Genomic DNA, 22,665 nt, shown 5'->3' with positions numbered 1-22,665 from the left:
GCAGTACTGAGCAACTGGGCATGTGCACTCCCAGCTCTGCTACTTAAAGGTGGGGACAGAGCCCGTGGCTGTGAGTTGCCATAGCTGTGACACTTGTTCCTTTGTGCTTCACTGGACACAGCAGTCATCAGCTTCAAGAGTAGCTCCGAGCTGGGTCCACGCAAGACGCGGGAACAGGCGGCCGCAGACCAGGCAGGGGTACAGAGGACAGAGGAAGGTTGGGAGGCTGGGCACAGCTAATATCCTGACAGCTTGAGAAAGGACTACCCTGCCTCAGGATGAACCCTCCTTTAGGGCCCAGAGCTCAGGAGCCCAGCTACGTGGCCACCCCAGCCTCACCCAGCAGGTGGGACGGCTCCTGGAGCAGCACCTCCAGCCTGGGCCAACCTCTGGCCATCAGTGCCACGGTAAGCCGGGGGCCAGCATGTGCACACACAGAGCCTTCCCTCCGCCCACCCAGGCCTCCCTGCAGGGAACACCCAGGGGCTTTGACAGGGAGAGAGAAAAGACCTGAGCTCCTCTGTGGGATCTTGGGCATGTTACTGGACTCCTCTGGGACTGGACTGGACACCCAGGCCCCCGTCCTCCACAGAGAGGCCAATAGAGGAGAGTATGGGCAAAGTCCGTCCCTGTGGAGAGAGCATCTGAGGAACGGAAAGGCCAACTGTAAGGGACAAGGGGCTGCAATGGCCCAGACCTGCCCTTGGTTGCATGCATTCTTCTCTGAGGGTGGTTGGACACCCCATAGAGCCTTCCAGAGAGGAAGGCACACCAGAGGCATCTGGATTGTCCGCCCAGAGTGACGTGGTGGGTACCTTCTTGTGCCTCTGTCCTTCTGGCCAGGGCCCCAGGGTCATACCCTATCGAAACCACTGGTAACTGGGGAGGAAGGAGGGTACCCTGAGGACCCTGGGATGTGGGCCTACATCCTGGATTGGACGGGAAGGCTCTGTAGCTATAGGAGACAAGACAGAGACTAAATTGCCCTCCTTTCCAGGAAAGGAGCTGGGGCAGAGGGTTCTTTAAAGCCCTCTGTGCTGGACTCAGCAGTGACCCTGGGGGAACCTAAGCTTTCTTTATTCTTTTTTACATTTATTTATTTATTTAAGATGTATTTATTTATTGGGGAGGGGGGAAGGGCAGACAGAGAGGGAAAGAGAATCTCAAGCAGATTCCCCCAATGAGCGTGAGCCTGACTCGGGGCTCAACCTCACGAACCTGAGATCATGATCTGAGCCAAAATCAACAGTCAGACGCTTAACCGACCTGCCAGCCAGGTGCCCCCAAGCTTTCTTTAAAGGGGAATTCTTTTCCTCTGTCTCACGCCAGGTAATAAGGTCAGCACTCCCCAGTTTTACTGTGGGGGAATACAATATCTTCATTGAGGTTGGTGAGGGGGTGGGTCTCCAGGGGAAAGGGGCTCCGCCACTGCAGAGTCTACAGGGCCTGGAAGACCCTTGCTAACCACTTCGAGTGCTTCGGTCAGGGCCCCTACAGGGGAGAGGAAGCACCAAGGGATGGCTCTGCCTTCTCTGTGGAAAGGTAGACTCACTCCAGCCATGTCCCTCCTTGACAGACATGTGTCACTCTGTCTGTCCAGCCTCCGACAGGTGATCCTAGGAGCCTCATGCCTCTGTGCCATGGTTCAGGAGCTCTGGCTTGACTTCAGAGAGACCAGAGATTCTTCTCCGGTTTAGCCACTTCCTAGCAGTGTGGGCAAGTGGCGGTGCCATTCTGAGCCTCAGTTTCCCTACCAGCCCTCCTGGGAATCTTAACCCTTCCTTCTCAGGGTTATTCCAGATGAAAGGATAATGTGATGCTCTTGTTTGTCTGTCTCTCCACAGGCAGCCGAGGCTCAGGGTGCTGCCTGGGTCCCCTTCCCAACGGTGGATGTTCCAGATCATGTCCACTACACCCTGGGCACAGTGATCCTGCTGGTGGGGCTCACAGGGATGCTGGGCAATCTGATGGTCATCTATACCTTCTGCAGGTGCCTGATTGGCGAGACTAGGGCAAGGGCACTGAGGGCAGCCAGCCATGCAGAGACGGGGCAGAAATGCTGTCGCCAGCTCTGCAGGGCTCTGTTAAGCCTGGGTAGGGATGCCGCCGCCAAGCCTTCTGTGGTCTCAGGACAGGCCTCCAGCTTCTAGCTTAGGGAAGCGTCAAAAAAATAGTCCAGGACACACCTTCTGTGTAGGACAAGTGTCTCTATGACTCACATGCCTTTGCCCATTCTGCCATGCTCTCAGCTCACCTCCATGCCACCTGCTCCAGTGGGCATCCTCTCTCTGCCTCGATAAGCAGCCCCCCTGGAAACAGGGTCACGAGTCCTTCAGCAAGAGCCCCTGGCGGGCACCCCAGCTTCTTTCCCCACCTGCTCCATTCTTGGGCTGAATGGCCAAGACAGACAATTCCCTACTACCTATTAGCTGAACTGACTTTGGGCAAGTCACTTACTCTCTGTGGGTCCATTTTTCTCTCTCTTTTTAAAATTTATTTATTTAAGAAAGAGAGAGAGAGAAAGAGAGCATGAGCTGGGGTCAGGGGCTGAGGGAGAAGCAAGCTCTCCGTTGAGCAAGGAGCCCAAGGAAGAGCTTGATCCCAGGACTCTGGGATTGTGACTTGAGCCGAAGGTAGATGCTTAACCGACTGAGCCACCCAGGCGTCCCTGTGGGTGCATTTTTCTTATCTGCAAATGGACTTGTGATTTATTTCAGGGAGTCAGTGTAGGATTATGCAAGTTCAGACTGTGCAGTGCCCATCAAATAAGTGTTTGAATCCTGGCCATGCCACCTACTGAGTCTTGTTACCTGGAGCAACCCACCTTGCGGGTGGGAACCTCAGTATTCTCATCTGGAAAAGAGGGAGGGGTAGATGCAAAGATGGATGATTACGGGAGAGGAGTTTATGAAAGCGCCTGGCCCGTGGGGCACACCTGTCTGTCCCTCTGCCCTGCACCAACCCTGAATATGAAGACTGCAGGGCTTCTGGCAGAAGGGGAACCAGGAGGGGTCGCTGGCGACGAAAGAGGTGGAAGGAGCTCTTGGGAAGGCACGTCTGAGCATGCAGGAGGAGGCACTCTGGCTGGGAGAGGTTCAGTGGAATGAGGGGTGTGACCAAGGAGAGAGAGCCGGTCATGCAGAGTGGATCCAGAGGGTGAGAGGAGGGAACAGATGAGTCCTAAAGCCAGCTTCGGCTGCACAGAACTGTAGGGACTGTATCGCTCTCCAGATGAGGCAAGAGTTGCTGCCTAGGGGGGATTCTTAGATCACGCCGTCAGGCCCTAGAGCTGTCTGGCTGGTGGTTGCTGGGCAGCAGGACAAGTCGTGGCCTGTGGCTCGTTTCCGTGTGCATGTGTGCACGTGTGCGTGCATAGTTCGGGGAAGCTCCCCAGCAGAAGCACCTCCTGACAGCTTCCAACCCTTTGCAGGACCAGAGGCCTCAGGACACCCTCCAACATGTTCATTATCAACCTTGCGGTCAGCGACTTTTTCATGTCCTTCACCCAGGCCCCCGTCTTCTTCGTCAGCAGCCTCCATAAGCGGTGGCTCTTTGGGGAAGCAGGTAGACCTTCGGGGTTCCCTTCTGCTGGAGGGAGGAGGCATGTTGTGGCAGGGGATGCCCGCAGTGGAGGCTGGCCTCGGATGAGGAGGTCATTGGCTCTTCCTGGGCAGAGAGTGGGTGGCCACCCTTGACCCCGTGAGTGAGCAAGAGGCAAGACTCAGCCTCTGGGCCAGATGTGGCAAGTAGCCAGGGTGTAGAGGGGCTCAGGGTGGCTTCTCTGTAGAGCTGAAGGCAGGAGCTGAATATGTGCCATCCCCAGACCCTCCCTCCGCTGGGGTACCTCATGGGCTCCCGCCATGGCCTGAGGTCAGGGAGCTGTGCCCACAGGCTGCGAGTTCTATGCCTTCTGTGGGGCTGTCTTCGGCATCACCTCCATGATTACCCTGATGGCCATCGCTCTGGACCGCTACCTGGTGATCACGCACCCACTGGCCGCCATTGGGGTGGTGTCCAAGAGGCGGGCAGCACTTGTCCTGGTGGGCGTCTGGCTCTATGCCCTGGCCTGGAGCCTGCCACCCTTCTTTGGCTGGAGTAAGTAGACTGGGGGAATTGGGAGAGAGGAGGATAAGCTGGGTGGGGCAAGTTTAAGGGGCAGGTAGATAGACTTGCATTCGTCAGTTGGCAAGAGGGGCCAAGGGAGTGCTTAAGCCTCAAGGCAGGTGGATACTCATTCAGGGGGCATGACTAGCAGCAGGGGAAACCGAGGTAGCTCCATCAGCAATCCGAGCATGACCCAGGCTCCCACCCCCAAATACCAGGGGAGACCACTGGTTCCTGGCTGGTGGGAAGTGACAGGGGCTTCTGATGCTGAGGCAGGCCTTGGAGTGTGTGCTTGAGCAGGTGGAAGGGTTAGCAGCCAGGCACCCACCTTTCTGTGGCAGGACAACAAACCTGGCCCAAATCTGGAAGAGTAAGACTGGGGGATACGGTCGGGTCTCTGTTCCAGCCTGGTAAAAATGGGCAGCAGTGGGCTCTGCTGGCTAGAACTGGCTGGGAAAGCTCCCTCCACACGCTCCAGCTTCCTCAAGGCAGTGGGCAGGGCTGGAGTGGGGAGCAGTGTTCTGGGAGCCTGGACCCCACATCCAAAGCCCCTGCTGGATGAGGAGCCTGAAGCAGGCTGCCCCGAAGGCTGAGCATCGACTCCTGACTCCCAGGCGCCTACGTACCCGAGGGGCTGCTGACCTCCTGCTCCTGGGACTACATGAGCTTCACGCCGTCAGTCCGAGCCTACACCATGCTGCTCTTCTGCTTCGTGTTCTTCCTCCCCCTGCTGGTCATCATCTACTCCTACATCTTCATCTTCAGGGCCATCCGGGAGACAGGCCGGTAAGAGCTGGGCTCGGAGGAGGGGCTAGATGGGAGGGTGGCCACGCCCCTCAGCCAGGACGACCCGACCCTGTCCCCAGCCTCACGCTGCGCCTTCCCCTCCCCAGGAGATTCCCAGCTCTAGATGGGCAAAGAAAAGCTGAGCCCATGTGCTTAGAGGGTGAGGTGCTCAGAGACCAGCACAACCTGGGCGCCTAGAAAAGTCTCAAGAGACAGGGGCTTCTGAGGAGGGGCCTTTAGGCTTAATGGGGAGGTCTGCGGGTAGGGAAGACCCCACAGGCCGAACCACAGGGAGGTGCTTTGGCTGGATGTAATGGAGAACTCTCTGAGAGTCAGGGCTCCCTGCGCTGGAGAGAATGGCCAGGTCCAGGGAGCCTCCCCCACAGCATCCATGACCGCGGCCTTCACTGCCACCAGAGTGGGGTCAGACTTGGACTTTGCGCCTGCGCTAGGGCTCTCCAGACTTTCAGGGCCTGTGAGGGCGGTGTCAGGTCCCCCCGACAACGGCAGCGGCTGCAGAGAGAGTGGAAAATGGCCAAGATTGAGCTGCTGGTCATCCTTCTCTTTGTGCTCTCCTGGGCCCCCTACTCCACTGTGGCCCTGACGGCCTTTGCTGGGTGAGCAGTGCCCAAGGGGCTGGGACAGGGGCTGGAGGGGGTGGGAGAACGGTAAGGGCACCCTGGGGTGGCCTGTCCCTCCCCAGCCCAAGCCCAAGCCCAAGCCAGCCATTTTCACACCCAAAGTCCTGCCTTACAGCCATTCATTCATTCTCTCTGCGGTTGTGTTAGTGGCAGCGAGATTCCCCGAGGGAGATGGCCCTGCCATGTCCTGGAGGCACTGGGACATACGCTGGGGGAGCTCTCAGCCATGGTGGGTTTGATCTGAGGGCCCGCAGGGGCTCCCAGGTCCTACCAGATCCCACGGGAACACAAGACTCTCCCTGAGATTCTGGTTCCCTCTTCACGGGGGCTGTGGGCACACGGCCTGGGGTGCCGCTCACCTCCTGCCTGCCAGTCCTTCATGGCTAGTCTGGGGACTTGATGTCTGCAGCAGCGAGGACATAGGCCAGACTTCAGAAGCACTTTGAGACAGTGAGAGTTGTTCATCCTGGGAAGTGTCTGGGTCCGAGACCTGCTTGTGTAGGAAGGGGCTGGTCCCCGGTAAGGGTGGGGGAGGAGCTGGCCAGAGGCCCAGAGGTCCTTGGGGTGGGGAGGGCTTCCTGCCTGCAGCACAGGCTCCGGGCTATCATGGGACTGGGCAGAACCCCCCCAGCCTGCCTTATCTTCCTCCAGCAACCCTCCCTCATCGGCTCCCCAGGTTTCCGCTCACCTCAGGTCAGAATTCTCCCTGCATTTCAGTCCCTCTCATGAGGCTGGCTTGGCCGTGCTAGTTTGGGCCAGGCTGGGCTGTAGCCCACAGGGCCTGGCCCAGGGGAAGCAGGTTCCTGAGAGGGCAGGCGGGCTGTGGAGTCTCTGGGAAGGCCAGCTAGCAGGGGAACCATGGCTTCTCTGTCCTAGGTACGCCCATGTCCTGACGCCCTACATGAACACAGTGCCTGCTGTCATCGCCAAGGCCTCTGCCATCCACAACCCCATCATCTATGCCATCACCCACCCCAAGTACAGGTGCAGCCCTCCTCCAGGACCCAGCCCCAGGTCCCCAGGCCATGGAGGGCCTGAAGCCATGAATGGGAGCAGAGACTGGCCATCTTTTCTGTCTCTCCTATATGCACTGGGTGGGGGCCTCTAGCAGCTGGGAGCAGCCAGTGACACTGGATGGGGTCTGGAGCTGGTGTGACCCCCTCTGCTGCTCCAGTTTCCCAGGGGGATCAGCTTGGAGGAACATCAGAGCCCCTTGGACAGTGTCCGGTTCTGCCTATGGGATTTGGGGAGCCAAGGACAAAAAGCAGCTGGCATGGCCGATCTGCAGTGATACCCCCTACAGAGAGAAGCCCCCAGACAGCAGTGTCCTGGAGAGACCACAGTAGGGAGAGGTTCAAGGGCCCTGGTGGAGGTCCAGGTGTGGTTCTGACCCAGAGTGCTCTCTGCTGATGGGATTCCCAGCACAGCCGGCCTCTCCTGCGAGGGGCCCTTCAGTGCCTCCTTCTGCCTGGTGGGGGTCAGTAACTTGTCACCATGCTGAGGCCAGGGGCAGGTTCAGAGGCTCCTTGGGGATTGTCCCTGGTTCTCACTGGGAGAGACGCAGCCTGGGCCAGCCCCTTGAGAGCTGAGACCAAGCACCTTGCCGAACCTGCTACCCTCCTTGCCCATGGCCCCTGTGTCTGTCTGTCCCTTCAAGGCTATGAGCCTGTCAGTCTCTTTCAACCCAGCATCTGTCTGGCCTTCCTCATCACCTCTTGTGACTGCCAGTGTCTTTTTGTCCGTTCCCATCACTCCAGCATTTGTCCTCATAACCCCAGTGTCTGAACCACCCATTTCCCACATTCTGTCCACTCCCATTAGCCCCACAGCAGTCTGTCCATCCACCCCCATCTCCTGGTGTCTGCCTGTTCATCCCCCTAACCAGATGTGCTGTTCCTGCAGAATGGCCATTGCCCAGCACCTTCCCTGCCTGGGGGTGCTGCTCGGTGTGTCGGGCCAGCGCACTGGCCCCTTTGCCAGCTACCGCTCCACCCACCGCTCCACATTGAGCAGCCAGGCCTCAGACCTCAGCTGGATCTCCGGACAGAGGCGCCATGCATCCCTGGGCTCAGAGAGCGAGGTGGTAAGGATACAGTGGTCTCCCAAGGCTGGCACCTTGCCCTCCTCTCCTCAACCAGGCCAGCCTCAGGCCTCTGAGACCCAAGGACCCTCAGGAAGCTGGGACGCTGGCAGGAAGAGCCCTCCATGACTGTCCCAGGGCCTTCCTTTGCCCCATCCCCTGTGACAGGCAGGGGCCCTGGGGCCAGAGAGGCAATGGGTTGGCCCAAGGTCACCCAGTAGCAGGGCCAGGACTGACGCATCTTCCAATGCCAGCTCATCTCTCTTCCATGCTGGCAGTATTCCAGAAGCTGAGAGCCGTGAAAAGACAGGCATTTCTGGCCGTAGATGGGCCTCCTGAGACCCAGGCAGGAGCTAGCTCAGGGTCCTTTGTTATTAGCCTTAAGCCCCCTCCTCCTGGGAGCCTTGAGGAGCCCACAGGATACAACAGAAGGAGTTCTGGCCCAGGAGTCTGAGGACCTGGAGTCACGCCTCAGTTCTACCGGAGCCTCACTGTGTGACCTCGGGCAGGTCACTCACCCCCTCTGAGCCTCTGTGTTCTTCTCTAAAAGGGAAAACAGTTGTGTCTACATCCAAGACTGGCTAGGGTGCCCACGGGTGGGTGCTGACCCCACAGCTGGTGTTAGCCCTGGGAACTACCAGCCTGCCAGCCCCTCTTTGGGGCCTGGGGCTGGGATGCCCCCTAATGTCCCCAGGAGAGCTCTCTGTGCTGTGACCTCCTGTCCTCAGCCACACCTGGGCTCCTCCATCATTGTACTACAGGGCCCATGGTTGGCTTTGCCCAGAATCTCCACTGACCTCTTCCCACTGCTTCCATCCCTGGAGAGCCTCGGTTGAGGGGCTAAGGGGGAGATGTCAGAGGTCCCTTCCCTGACCACACATAGTGAATGATATCAAAGGAGTGAATATTATCTGTCAACAAAGGTCTGGACCCTCGTAAAGACAGACCATCCCACATGCTTAAGAAGGCCCACACTCACACATCTGCCACAGGCGCTCACAGATGGCAGGGATTTTGTGACCAGCAAGCCTCCAGGGCTGTGGACCTCCCTGTAGTGAACACCTATGCAGAGGATGGAGACAGTCTTTGCTGGGGATGAGGGCAGGAGCGGGGCTTAGGGAAGGTCCCCCTCCCTTCACTGTAACTGTCCCAACTTTCCCAGGGCTGGATCGACACAGAGGCAGCAGCCATGTGGGAGGCTGCCCAGCAAGTGAACGCACGCTTCCCCTGCAGTCAGGGCCTGGAGGACATGGAAACCAAGGCCCCTCTCAGGCCCGGGGGGCAGGAAGTGGAGACTTCTGGGAAGGTGATTGGGCCGGGCCCCTGCCAATTCATACAGGGGTGGGGACAATGGGCAAGTGGCCAAAAAAGGGGAGCTATTTTTGTGGGCAGGTCCAGCGCCCTCTGGGAATCACTCCTTCCCCACCGAGATGTCCCCTGTCCTGTTTGGGGTGCCTGGGGATCTCTGGGACTCCACGATGTTCTAAGCAGGCCCGAGTGAGTCTGGACCGCACCTGAGAGTGTCTGTGGGATGGTGGGACCCTAACTTTGTACATCCATGGCCGGCAGCAGGGGCCTTGCGGTGCTGTGGGAAACGTGCAGCATGTGTAAGTGTGTACAGCCGGACAGAATGTGTGTGTACAGTGAAGTGTAACTTGTGCCTGTGTGTGACCATGTGCCCTACACATGTTCTCTGTCACTGTGACACCGCAGGGCACAGAACCGAGTGTCTCAACAGGTCTGTTCTAAGCTGCCTGTGACAAAGGGTGGCTGGTGTGTACGTCTCTGCGTGATCGGAGGCTGGACTTACCTGGCGGGGGGTGCTGCGAGCTGTGTATGTGCTCACAGTGAATGATTAGGATGTCACCCAGAATACTTGTGGCTATTAAAAGAAGGCCAGCTGTCAGCCCAAGTGCCTATGGAACGGAATGTCGATGGTGATTAGAGAAGGCCATATTCTGGAACGCTGGAAATGCCATGTGCACAGGCCCCGAGGCTACCCTTCCCCCTCCCCTCTCAGCAGACAGCTCCCCACCCAACCCCTCCATTCACACCCGTACAACAACCCCCAGCTCCTGGGCTCTCTTGGGCTTCCCCACGAGCCCAAGACCATGTCCTGCCTTACTTCCCCAAGGCTGTTCCCTCGGCATCCCAGACAGGGGGGGACCTGGGCTTCTCCCTCCAACTGTGGAGCCCCTGCCTCTCCTGGGGAACACCGGCTCCGGCCTCAGGAAGGACTCACTCCCCAGTCCTGAGCCTGGGCACTGTGCACGGCCACAGAGGCCAGGACAGAGATGGGAAGTGCCCCTCGGACTTGGGGGCGGTGCGTGATGAAAGACAGTGTGCTGTCCTGGAGGGCACAGGGTGGAGAGGGACAGCACATCAGCAGTCACCTAACACGTGTGATAAGCACTGCCATGACACAGGGTGCTGAAAGAAGAGGCAAGTCCCCGAGAGCTCTCCAGGGAAGGTGGAGGTGAAGCAAGGATTGCCAGGCAGGGAGGGGGTCATGCTGAGTCGTCCAGGCAGAGGGGATGCCCTGTGTGAATGCAGCAGGGGAGGTCTGGGGGGTGGAGCTTGGGGTGTCTGGGAACACAATGTTGCTCTGTGACCAGGGAACAGCCAAAGGGACTCTGGGAACTGGTGGTGGGGACAGAAGAGAAGAAAAGAAGGGCAGGAGGTGGTCAGAACTGTGGGAGGCCCAATCAGGTGTCTAGCCCTGAGCCTGGGGAACAGGGAGCCCTCAGAGGGAGAACTGAGCTGGGGCCCTGTGGTGGCTCGGTCAGCCTCGCGGGGTGGTAGGGCTTCTCTGCAGTGGCTGGGGAAGCAGAGGTTGAAAGGGATGAGGTGGCAGGGAAAAGCCCAGAGGAAGCTGATGCTGTAGGATGGGCAAGAAATGGGGCATTGAAGGCAGCAGAGAGAGAGGGAATGCTGGGGCCCCAGGAGGAGTGGAGGAATTGGGGGCGAGGGGAGCTGAGTCCTGCCCAACTGCAGGAGTCAGAGAGCTTGGGAGACATCCCAGGGGGACGTCCTATCAGTGGCCTTAGGCATGGCCCTCCATCCTCCAGGCCATATGGCCTGTGGTCTCAGGGAAGGACCATCCCCCAGTCAGGACACCACCTAGCCCCTCTAGGCAAACTCCCTTCACCACTCTTCACCGATCGGTGACCCTATACGTGGTGGCTCATTGGGAGACTGCTCCCAGGGGGACGCTCTGTGGGCTAAACAGATGTGTGCTGTTTGCTTTCAGACCAAGGGGCTGCTCCCCAGCCCGAACCCCAGGATGTAGGGCGCCCATTGGCTCCCCTTTTCTTCTGGGACACATCCAGCCCCTTCACCTCCCCCTCATACACACAGACCCAGGATTACCCCCAGGAGCCTGCAGGCTTTGAAGTGGCCCTGTCACCTGTGCCGTGCTGGATTCACTGCCCCAGCACCACCAAACTCCTGCCCTGCCAAGTGCTCTCATCTCAACAGCCTGTACCCCGGGCTCAGCCTGAAGTGCAGGAGCCCAGGCCCTCCTGCTTCCCGCAGTCGTCCGCCTCTCCTCAAATGCTGTGTGCTGTGATTGTCCAGGCAATGACAATGGCGACAGCTCCGTGGGACACGCTGGCTAACTGTGAGCTGCCTCGGCATCCAGGCTGGGCCTTTCACTGACACGGGCAGGCCAGCTCGGCATCCCTGCAGCCCGCCTTGGAAGCCAAGCACAGACCTTCCTGCACAGGAAGCCATCATTTGCCTGTTCTGCCACGCGCCTGCTTCCTGAGTGCTCTGTCTGCCATGGCCCACACTCTCCTATAGGGACATGTCTGCATGCACCATGCACAGGCGTGTGCACTCTGTACCTGTGGTTTGTCTAAGTCCATCCCGGGGCCCTATGGCTCTGACAGTGTATAGGAAAATAAAAAGCAGAGAAGTTCTCCTCAGATAAGCATGGTCTTTACCTATGAGTGTGGTGATGGAGGAGAGACCCAGGGCCTGACCTCTGATGCCCACAGTGGCCTCTCTTTCTCCCCTCCCTCTGTCCCCCACCTGGCCTCTCTCACTCCTGAAGCCTCCATCTCAAACTTCGAAGGGCAGGGTGGAGGAGGGACAGACACTGGGCTTGCCCCTGTCCCCACTCCCCAATAGGCTGCTGTTATCAGGAAACACTTCATGCCCATCCTCTGGGGGGCCAGCTGCTTTCTGGCTGGCTTCTGGTCTCCAAGGGGAGGCAGATGGAAGGAGGCTGGCCTTTCCCTTTAAGAGCATCCTACACCCGCCTCCCCCATCCTAGAGGCAGCATCAGGCAGTGTGGGTGCCAGAGTCCAGAGAGAGAGCCTGCAGCTCCAGGTACTGCCTAGCCCGGGGCTTCCCCTCCCTCTGCGGGATCTGCTCCTCTCTCTCCCCACATTGACCATATTTGCTGTTGGGCCCTCTCCAGCTTGGCAGGACAGACCCCTCCCAGGAAAGTGGGTAAAACCGGAGGTTGGGAGGGATGGGATGGGGTATAGGGGTGGGGCAGGGGCTAGTATAGAGGAGGATGGGGTGCTGGCCATGAGTGGTCAGCTTTCTGGGCCAGGCCCAGGCAGCGGGGACAGACTGGGCTATGTGATACACAGGAGAAGAGGCGGTAGAGTGGGTGAAAGTATACAGGTCCCTCCTTGACTTCTTTCTCTGGATTTCTATGTGAACTTAGACAAGTTACCAAACGCTCCTGTGATGGGGGGTTCCTACCGTGCATGCTGCACGGGCCAGGCCCACGGTATTAGGTGGCGGTCCTGGCAGCTGGGAAATTACTCACACCCAGGCCTGCACTGAGTCCTCAGGGCCCAGCTTAGGCTAGAGCCTTCCTAGAGGGCCAAAGAGCAGCTTCCGTGAGCCTCAGTTTCCCCAGCCAGAGTCAGGATGGCCTTGAAGTAACTCCAGGCCACATAGGGCCTGCGGTCTCTTCTGAGGAAGGACTTCTGGAGGTATCTTGGCCCTAAGACCACACTGGCTGGAGTCCTGAGGGGCCTAGGCTCCCAGGCCCCCACCCAGAACACCCTGTCTCTGTGTTACAAGCTGAACAAACCGCACGCACAACCCCGTCCTTCTGCCTTCTGGCCCCATATCCCAGCAGCTGAGCAAATGGCATCTCCTCCCCTCCTCCCTGCCCCCTGCCATTCCAGTGCAAAGGGCACGGGGATCTGGCATGCAACATTGGCAGCTGGAGCTTTCCATGCTGCTGTCAAGTTTTCCAAGGGCACAAATGAGCCAGGAGAGCCAGGAATAACCTCCAGGCCCCTAGAGGGTCTGGAGGGTGTGGGCCTGCCTCAGACCTCCTCTCGGACACTAGGCCAGGACCCTTCACCCCTCACTCCCATGCCTGGTCTGGGCATTGCGAGGTGTCTGCAGCCACTGGGAACCCATTATCTGGCACGAGTCTAATGGGAATGAGCACCATTGAGGTGCTCCAGCGTAGCCTGGGTTCATTCCTGTGGGACCTTGGAGAAGTCACTTAACCTCTCTGAGCCCTGGTTGCTGCAGGCTGAGGTGGCAGCCTCTCAGGATCTGATGGGATAATGGCTTGAGGGACCCGATGCTGAGCTCGGGCATGCCCAGAGCTCCTGTTGTTATTAGGATGATTTTTACAACTGGACAACCCTGGGCCAATTGCTAGTCTCCTGAGCAGAAGCTCTGTCCAGACCAGCCGGAGGCTCAGCTCCATCCCAGGCTTCCTTCTGGGTAAGCTACAATATCAGGTCCTCACCGGGGAGCCCAGAGCAAGAAGACAGCAAATTGCAAAGCCCCTGCCCAGAGGAGCTCAGCCACAGTCTTCTGGGTGAAGGGGTGTGGGCTGAGCTGGGCAGAGAGAACACACATCTGGGCCCGAAAGGGCAGAGGGAGCAAGGAGAGGAGAGCAAGGAGGAGAGAGCATTATCGCTAATCTGGCCAGTCCCCCATCCTGTGCCCTGGGGGGTGCTGGGTGCTGGACAGCCCTCCCCGGGGGCAATATTAGCCGTGTGAGTCACAGTGGGAGGCTGCGGGCGGGCAGAGTGTAGGGTTACAGTCCATTTATGGGAGCAGCCGAGGGCAGATATCAGTGTCGATGGCATTCGTTCCCAGCTATTCTTAGGAGCCTCTCAGGAGCTCCACCAGCCTGGCCAGACAGCAAGGGACAGAGCAGGCAAGGCTGGGGGTCGGGGGTTGGGGTCCAGGTATAGGCCAGGGAGGTGGGTGCGTGAGGGCCCTCTCACCCCTCTCTTCTCTTGTTCACAGAGACTGCCGCTGTCAGCACCAGCATGTCTTACAGCGTGACCCTGACCGGGCCCGGGCCCTGGGGCTTTCGTCTCCAGGGAGGCAAGGACTTCAACATGCCTCTCACTATCTCCCGGGTGAGTGTGTGCTGCCCACACAGCCTGGTGCCCGCAGGGGCAGGACGCGCCCACAGGCAGGTGTGTGCATCCCTCCATCCCTGCGCTGTCCTGTCTGAGGCTCTTGGAAAGCAGAGCATGCCCCGTCCCCAGTCTGGGGACTGGGACTGGCTCCAACTGGATGCTGCCAGCCACAGACCCCTGGTTTCAGCCACAGCTGTTGTCCGCCTGAGTTCACTGACCTGTCGTGAGTGTGAAACATGGGCAAGTAGTGAGTGTCTTGAGCCAAGAAGGAAATGCCAAGTTTGCTGGGTAGGCAGGCTGGTGGACTGAGTATAGTTAATGCCTTCTTAAGCCCTTCTCCGGGGAGGGGGAACCCAGGGTGCCCCTAAGCCTGGAGCATCTCCATGGAAGTGGGCTGCTGCTTTGGGAAGAGGGCACTCCTAGCATGGAGAGTGCAGGTGACAGGCCGGCAGCTGGATAGATGGACAGACCGAGGACTTCAGCAGTCCTGCTGTTGGGGCTCAAGGCTGGGCTGGGCTGATGACTGGGCTCCAATATCCACTCCATCCCAGGTGCAAGGTAACAGCCTCGCCTCCATACCCCCTCCCCTTTCCTGGGCCTGCTGGGGATCTCCTGACAGCTTCCTCCCTCCCCTCGAAGGGACCCAACCCATTCGGCCATGGCCACAGCTGCTCTGACTGTCTGACATCTTCTTCCCCATGCTCACCTGGGGAAATGGCCCATATGTTCTGCAGGGTCTGTGATCAGGGAACAGCCTGCTGGCGATGTCCCAGATCCCTGGAGATTGTCTGAGTAACTCTATTGCCCAGCCAGACACACTCAAGTCCAGAGAGGCGATAAGCTAGATGCACTTGAGAGGAAGCTTTGTCTTAACCACCACTGGGTCCCCCCCCCCCCACCCCTCCCTATGTCTAGAACATGGTAGGCACTCAGGTAACACTTGTCAAGGGACTCCCCAGCAAGTCTGGCAGAGCTAGGGTGAAGACCTCAGGGCTCAGGGCGGACTGTGAGGTGTGGGAGGAGCAAGATAAGCCGAGCCTGGTTTAGGGGGTCAGGCTGAGGCTGAGCTCCCCACACCGCTGGTGTGGGCACGAGGGGGCAGCCTGGGGCTCCAGGCAGTCACTGGTTGGGGGTTTGGGGGGATGGATGGCCCAGGGAGTCTGGACCCTGCCCACCTGGGGACAGGGAGGCAGTTTCTTCCTCAGGGCCGAAGAGATTTGCCATGGGCCTGGGGGGTAGGGGGCAGGAACATGGGGGTGGGCAAGGGGGCCCTCAGGTGGGTACAGGGAAGGCCTAGAGGTGCTTGGCAGAGAGGACAGGGAGCCAATGCCCCCATGGAGGGGCAGTTCCGGTTGTGGAACCTGAAGTGGGCCCTTGGGGGAAACCTGAGAAGGAGAAGCCCCCCTCAGGAGTGCCAGAGGAGCCTCATAACAGCTGTAGAGGACATGACCCCCGGGGGGGCAGGCACTGGCCTGGCTCGAGTCCAGGGAGAGGACCACGTTGATCTCACTGAAGGTCTGGCTCATCTAACCTGAGTCTCCATCCCTCCAGACCCACTGTCCCAGAGGCCCCGGTGCGTAATGCTAGGAGGACACCCAGAGCCTTGCACGCCCTGCCTGATGACATGCTGCCATGTGGGATCAAATGCGTGGATGTGGCCCCCTCCCTCCAGGACCCTGCACAGTTCCCCACCTGCATGGTCGCAGGGCTATCCACCTTTACCGTCATGGGTCCACAGGCCTCCCATGCCTGGGACTGAGCCCACATCTCCCCCCGTCCTTACAGTCCTCAAGGCCTCATGCTGGTGGGTGGAAATTAGCCTCCTGGCTCAGGGGCACCCAGGATAGCCAATGACCTCACCCCAGATCTATGTACCACCTGGCCTTGGCCAGCCCAGGGCTTATATTGCAGCACAGAGGCCTTAAGCTAGACAGCAGGAAGAATGTCCCCACCGCATGGAAAGGTTATATTGGGAGGTAATGGAACCAATGACTACGGGGACCTTTATAAATAGAACCCCCAACTCCAGCAGGGTATCGGGGGCCAGGGATAATGGCCTCTCGGCTTCCTTCAGAGGCGTGCCCCAAATCATCAAGGCAATGGAACGAGCTGAGCTGGGCGCTCGGTCCTCCCCAGGGTTCAGAACCTCTCCACAAACTCCTCTGCGGGGCCACTGATGCCCTGGGCTGCGGCATCCCCAGCTCAGGCCCAGGACACTCCCACGGGGGCTGTGGTGTTTCCTGCTGGGGCTCTCAAGGCCCTTCTGCAGCAGGAACTTCTCCCTCCGTGGGATGCTTTGGCATCCTGGCCTGAGCCTTTGGAACGGGCCAGTGGCAGCAAAGGGTTGTGGGGTGGGGGGTGGGGGTAATGAAGGTAGGGCCTGCTCACTCTCAGCAGGGCCGACACCCCTGGGCACCTGAGAGAGGTGGGGGCGGCGGCTCTGGGATTACCATCTCACCTCAGTGTCAGCCAAGCTGAGGCTCAGATTTGCTCGGGAGCTCCGGTGACCTCAGTAACCCCTATCTCCCTGGCTTGCCCTCCACCCTTGGGCTGGGGATTAGCAGAAGAGGACTGAATGGAGCCTGTCCCTTGTCAGCTGGAGATGCAGCTGCCGTTCCTCCTGTAAGAAGGCTGCCCCCCCTCAGGCAGTGGTAGCTCCAGTCTCCACCCTACTCTGCCCCTGCCCCGCCCACCTGCCAGAATCAACCCTGGGCAGATAACAGCCACCCACGGCCTCCTTTCAGTGGGTCTCCTCCAGGACCCACAGAGAAGTGGGCTCAGGAGGGAAAGTGGGAGGGTGGAGGGGAAATGCCTTTATTTATCCGGGACAGGTGTGGCTGGGCCTGCAACATGAGCTCCCCTCCCACCGCCCCCCTCCCAGCCCTAGCCAATTCTCCAGGAAGTGGGGGAGGGATGGGAGCAGCCACGGCTCCAAAGGCTGGGCCTGCCCCTGTCCAAGCTAGGTCAAGAGGCTGGGGCCATGGTCTGGGGCCTTGTCCTTGGTGCATGTTGCAGCCCTTGACTTTATGGAAGAAGTGTGTGCTTTTGTCTGGCTCTGTTGCTCCCAGTTGTGTTGCCTTTGGAGCCAAGTTGTCGGTTCTCCTGCTCAGCCTGGTTGTCTCATCTGTGAAATGGGAGTGTGCATGGCTGAGTGCTTTCTAACAAGCACTGGGAAAGTGCTGTGGACCTGTTGTTCTGCTGAGGTGGTGGTGAGGATGGGGGAGCGGTGGAGCCCGAGCCCGGCCCCCAGGGTGGGGTGGGGTGGGGTGGGCATGCCGGATGCCTCTCTCTCTGCTCCAAGGCCTCTGTCCCTTAAGGCCTTATTCGTCTGGCCTTGTAGGCTCTCCTGGGGCACCAGCCCAGAAGCTTTTGCTTCTTTGCTTTTTTTTTTTTTGTTCCAGTATTTGTCAGATCTCCTAGTTACGGTGGGGACGCAGAGGACAGAGGGTCCCCTGGGAGGGGGAGGGGGACAGGCCGAGACTATTCTGGGTTAACTGTGCTGGCCATTCCTGGAATTTTGAGGCCTTAGTGCTGTTTCTTAGGCAGCGCCTAGCAGTGCTGACAGGCTGAGCTGTTTATAGCCACACTGAAGGTCAGGCAAGCCTCCGGAGGACTGCTGTGGGGCTGGCCGGGGCCTTCCCAGATGAGCGAATGGGGAAGATAACCGGACAGAGGCCCCCAGCTGGGAAATGCATTCTTGGAGGTTCCCAGGCCAGGCATTAGCCCTGCCTGCTTCCCTCCCAGGTGCTCAGAGCTGTCCCTGACTCCATTGTTTACATCTGGGTTGACTCTCAGTGTTGTTCAATCTGTGGGTTTGGGCCAACATAGAATAACTTAGATCCACAATATCACATCATAGAAAATATTTTCACTGCCCTAAAAATCCTCTGGGCAAGGAGAGGCTCTTTGTGTATAGCCAAGACTCTGGCTTGTTTATTAGCCAGGGTGGAACTGGGGAGTGGGGCCATGGGGAGACAGAAGTTTCCAGTGAAAGGATGAGGGATGGAGCAATGCCCCAGGGGAGGCCAGATGGGCAGGGAGCAGAGCATGGAGTGATGGTAATTTAATCACATCATGTTAAATGCACTTAGGGTTCCATGGGAAGTCTGCTGGGGTGGTCAGTCTAGGCGGTTTGGGAGGAGATGCTGGAAGTTGCATGGTTCACTGCATCTACCACCTACCCTTGCCCCCCAAGCCCCTGCTACACCTACGCTGGCAGCTCTAGAAAGGAAGGAAGGCAAGGGACCTGTCTGGTTTGGAGCACCGAGAGTGAGGGCTGGGAGCCTTTGCAGAGCCCAATCACCCCCCCTGCCACCAGGGAGCTGGGGAAATAGGATCCTATGTGCACCTGAGCCCTGACCAGTGCCTTCCTTCCATGGGACCCTGGTCAGGACTTCTGTCTCTTCCAGCTGATGCTCAGGCCCCTCTAGGGACCGATGCTGGCTTAGGACCGGTCAGTTGAGGCTGGCCCCCCACACCCCGCTTCCTTCCAGCCCCAGATCTTGTTTCCCAGTGGAGCCAGGGTACAGCTGCCCAGTCTCCTCCCCTGTGGAGCCCTCCGGGGGCAGGGCTGGAGGCCAGCCCCTGTCTCTCCTCCACTGGGAACTTCCCTGAGGCTTTCTCAGCTCTGCACCTCCTTATGGGATAACCTATTTAAACATGTAATCCTCCCAGCGATCGTGTGCGAAAGGCATTGCTGCTAACTTTACCCAGAGAGTGTAGAGGCTGCCCTGTACCCTCAGGTCTGGCTTGGACCAAGTCTGTGCTCTTTGCTTTATTGTCTCCCTACAAGTCACCCAACAGTCACAGAGGCCATGGCTGCTCCCTGGCACCTGCTGGCCTGGTGTCCCTTCTCACGGACCCAAAACCACAGCCCAACAAGGAGGAAGGGCTCTCGTGAGCCTGGTGGCAGTTTTGGCCCCCAGGGACCTCAGGAGCTTTTGAGACCAGACCATGCTCCTGGAGCTCTGCCCACACCTGGGCTCTGAGTTGAGAGGTGGCTGGTGGTCGGAGAAGAATGAAAAGTGAAGTGGGAATGAACTGTTGTTATGAAGAGGTTTTCAGATGCTCAAAAGAGGATATAAAGACTTCAAAGAAAAAAATCCTCCAAGGATTTAGTGGTTTTGGGTCCTCTGTGGGACAAGGAACACAGAGAGAAGCAGAGAGTCAGGCAAGAGACACATGGGTATACCACACCTGCACTGCACTCTTCCCGAGTCCTGGGCTTTGGGCAGGGGTCCCCAGGTGGCCTCACCCTCCTGCAGGGCAGGCTGCTTCTGAGAAGAGGGTGGGGATCTGATGGCCCTTGGACCGAGCAGTGGGCAACCTCCTTAGGGTCCCTGGCTCCTCTTAGGAGACTTGGACAGAGCCAAAGAGCACCCTTCCAGAAGAGAATTACAGTACCCTCCACCCACCTCCACCCACCCCCAGTCTCAGAGGTCATGGGCACTGCTCAGGGCAGCTAAAAGCCAGGCCAGCTGAGCCCTGATGAGCAGACACAGGTGTGGGGAGAGAGGCGCCAGGCCTGGCAGGAGCTAGCTTGGCACTCTCCTGGGGGAGCTCGGTTGCTAACCAGGCCCTGGGGAGGCTGGGCATTTCCCAGGGAACCAGGATCACCCAATCTATACTGAGAATGAGGTGGAGCCAGGCAAGGGGAAGGCAGGAGACCCCATGGAAAGATACGGTGTTAGCCCGCGATTAAGGGAGACAGATGTCCCCAGGGCAGCTCCAAAGAGAGGGCATTCCCAATAGTCCTACACCTTGCCCTAGCTGATCTGGCCCCAGCAGCTCTTGGATGTCATTCTGGCGTCCTTGCTCACACTGACATCCATGATCTTCTGGACACAGCTCCAGTCCTGGCTGGCAGGCTTCACCTCTGCAGGCAGAAGGCCTGCCCTTCTATCTGGGGTCTGTGGTTGCCATACTTGGGAGCTCATTATGCTGTCTGTAGATGGTGAGAAGCATCTGGGAGAGTCCTGGTATGGGGAAGCCCTGGCGTGGGGTGTTCTACTGTATGGGACCCCTTGTGTGGGAGTGTCCTACTGTGGGGGAGCCCTGTGGGTGGCTCACGAGGACCGCAGAGGCATTGCACAATTCACCCTGAATGGAAGCATATTGGTATCTGCTATTTTCTCTGAAAAGCTTCCAAACTAAGATGGATTACCATACGGAGAGGCTAGACATGTGACACAGAAAGCTGAACCGTGTGAAGGTAGAAGCTCAGTGGTGGGTGTGGGGATGCTCCCTGTAGAATTCTGTCTGCTTTCTCTATTTGAAGATATATATCAGAAAATGCTGGGAGTAGCATAGGCCTGAACGTGAAACCAGGAGGAGTAGGGAAAGCCGGTTTTCTGCAGACAGGCCCAGCTCACAGCTCAGCTTGCCCTCAGAAGTCCCCTCTTGGCCCAGAAAGTGCTTTGTTTTTCTCTGGGTTTTTTGTCTTGTTGTTGTTGTTGTTGTTGTTTTACCCTTTGTTCAACTCTTAAAATAAAAGGAAACAACACTCCTGTCATTAGTAGAGGCTCCCTGAGGCCAAGAATTTGGGGATAAGGGATGTGCATTTTGAGAAGGCCCAAGTAATTATTTTTTTTAAAAGATTTTATTTATTTATTAGAGAGAGAGTATGTGTGCTCATGAGCAGGAGGAGGGGAAGAAGGAGAGTGGGGAGCCCAACATGGGGTTCGATCCCAGAACCCTAAGATCATGACCTGAGCCGAAGGCAGATGCTCAACCCACTGAGCCACCCAGGCGCCCCAGCCCAAGTATTTCTAAGATACCCCTGTTGGAGCCAGGAAAGTGGGCTGGACTTTGGTTTCCTGGCAATCTATCGGGTGGTTTCTCTACTGTCCCTGCCAGGTCTCTCTGGATTCATGGGTGAGTGGAGGCTACTCGGTGTTGGCAAAGCTAGCGCAGTCCCCAGGGCTAACAGGGCACTTCCTCCTTGAGGACTCCTCTGCTCTTGCTGCTGTCCCTGGGTTTGCACAGGCAGTTTTCGGCCTGGCCTGTAGAGCCCACCAGGGACTAGAGCCTGGTGACCACAGGTGGCCCTGGTTTGGTGGAAGATTCCTCATGAAGGGTGTGGTAGGAGGCTTCCGTCCATGTCTGGGAGCCCAGGGCCTGGCAACCAGGATAGGAGACTTTCCCTAGGTCCTCTTTGGACTCCTTCTAGGATGGTCCCCCAGGCCAGGGCCAGAAAACGGCTTCTGCCAGCATTAGAAGCCAGCCTTGTCCCTGGGTTGTAGACAGGAAGGTGACTGAGATGTGCCCAGAGAAGCCAGGAAAGCTGGCTGGTGGGCATGTTGGGGAACAAAAGCCAAGGGACATCCTCTAGTTACAGCTTGGTGGGGGCTGGCTCCCAGAGCCTCCTCTTTCCTGTGATGTCACTGGGGCGAGCCCTGTACGTCATTCTACATGATGTCACAGGGGGCCTTCCACATGATGTCATGGGGGTCAAGTCATTCTTTGTGTTATCTGCAGGGGGTAGAGTATGGTATTTCGTGTTGTGACATGGGGGTGTAAAGCCAGTCTCGGTGACATTCCATGAGGCATCTTTGGAACTGGAGCTTCCTCACATTCCATGTGATGTCCCGAGGGGCCAGCCATCAAGTTATCATAAGTGATATCATCTAGGTCCTCCAGAATTTTGCGTTTCAAGTGACATCTTTGGGCTGGTGGGGGGCATGCTATTACGGAGGGCCAGGCCTGAGGAATTTGACGTTGTGCATGATGTCACTGAGAGTGGGTCTGAGCCATCCTGACATTGCATGTAATGTCCCTGGGAGTGTGGCCTTGACATGACAGGAGATATTCTTGACGTGTGGTGTCTATAGCATTCTGTGTGATCACCCTGGGGATAGGGGGCCCCAGACTCTAACATTCTGTGATGTCATTAGTATGCAGGATTTGGGATCTGGTCCCCACACCTGCATCTCCTCTTCTGGAAGTCTGAAGCCAGCCACATAGTGCTGAGCCTTGCCCCATGCCCCAGCGGACCTTGCTTCCACAGCTCTCTGCCTCCCTGCCATGATAGCCCTAGGCACTTGCCCTGGGGTGCTCCCCTGAGGGCTCATCTGTTCTGGCTACTAGCCTGGCAGAGTCTCTATGGTGGTGCTGAGTCTTAACTCGTGCATATACCCTCCCTCCTGGAGCCCAGAAAGTGCCCCATGGGTTTTGGGGGTGCAGCCATTATAGTAGGCTAATTGGTGTAACAGACAGCCCCGAAGTCTCAATGGCCTAGCATAGCAGAAGCTTACTTCTCCCTCGTGCAACATCAGATGCAGTACTTCTTAATCCTCTCTCCTCCAAGCAGTGAGTCGAGGATTCGGGTCCTTCCATTGGTGGCTCAGCTGTCCTCTTCTGGGTCCTCTGCATCTAGTCAGCTAAGAAGCAGAAAGAGTGCAGGATGGCAAGGATGGTGGCTAGGGGTAGGCCTGGAAGTGGCAGGTATTGCTTCCATCCACATTCCCCTAGCCAGGGCTGGGCTCTGGGTCACATTCAGATACAGAACGCTAGGCAGAGGGGTGATGGTGTGCCAGGAGGAGGCATCGGGCTTGGGGAGCTGCGGGTGCTGCTCATAGTGAATGAAAGAGGAAATGGCAGGCCTCTCCTGGATGATCCCAGGTGACTCTTCCTCAAGAACGGCCCAACCTCGGGTCCACCCTTTGTATGCTCACTGCCCCCCCACATCTGTCATTCT

General features: G+C 58.1%; 2 protein-coding genes across 10 annotated transcripts in view; both read left to right on the top strand.

Annotated features, from left to right (window-relative positions):
• Window positions 1-278: 278 nt before the first annotated feature.
• OPN4 (opsin 4) lies at window positions 279-10,900 on the top strand. The gene is made up of 11 exons (XM_032877924.1): window positions 279-407; window positions 906-920; window positions 1,860-1,990; window positions 3,431-3,564; window positions 3,892-4,095; window positions 4,719-4,890; window positions 5,343-5,507; window positions 6,408-6,515; window positions 7,434-7,614; window positions 8,774-8,917; window positions 10,862-10,900. Exons 1-11 carry the CDS (start codon window positions 279-281, stop codon window positions 10,898-10,900), a joined length of 1,422 nt encoding a protein of 473 aa, XP_032733815.1.
• Window positions 10,901-11,888: 988 nt separating this feature from the next.
• LDB3 (LIM domain binding 3) overlaps window positions 11,889-22,665 on the top strand; it is a 59,439-nt gene continuing 48,662 nt past the window's right edge. For 6 of the 9 annotated variants that reach the window (XM_032838366.1, XM_032838344.1, XM_032838360.1 and 3 more), the window contains exons 1-2: window positions 13,633-13,759; window positions 13,852-13,967. In XM_032838366.1, the coding sequence (XP_032694257.1) occupies window positions 13,875-13,967 (93 nt within the window). In that variant the 5' untranslated portion in view covers window positions 13,633-13,759; window positions 13,852-13,874. Of the gene's footprint in view, window positions 11,944-13,632; window positions 13,760-13,851; window positions 13,968-22,665 lie in introns of those variants that run through there. The other 3 variants (XM_032838327.1, XM_032838373.1, XM_032838383.1) reach the window with 3 other exon arrangements.

Source organism: Lontra canadensis, unplaced genomic scaffold (assembly GCF_010015895.1).
Source record: "Lontra canadensis isolate GAN:19392208 unplaced genomic scaffold, GSC_riverotter_1.0 scaffold3, whole genome shotgun sequence".
Lineage (NCBI taxonomy): Eukaryota > Metazoa > Chordata > Mammalia > Carnivora > Mustelidae > Lontra > Lontra canadensis.
The sequence above is the reverse complement of the archived record's forward strand: the minus strand, read 5'-3'. Positions and strand labels throughout refer to the sequence as shown.

Coding starts and splice junctions, on each gene's coding strand:
- OPN4 (XM_032877924.1), top strand. CDS start 279: ATGAACCCTCCTTTAGGGCCCAGAGCTCAGGAGCCCAGCTACGTGGCC. Junction 3,565..3,891: donor GTGGCTCTTTGGGGAAGCAG/GTAGACCTTCGG, acceptor CTGTGCCCACAG/GCTGCGAGTTCTATGCCTTC. Junction 7,615..8,773: donor TGGGCTCAGAGAGCGAGGTG/GTAAGGATACAG, acceptor CAACTTTCCCAG/GGCTGGATCGACACAGAGGC.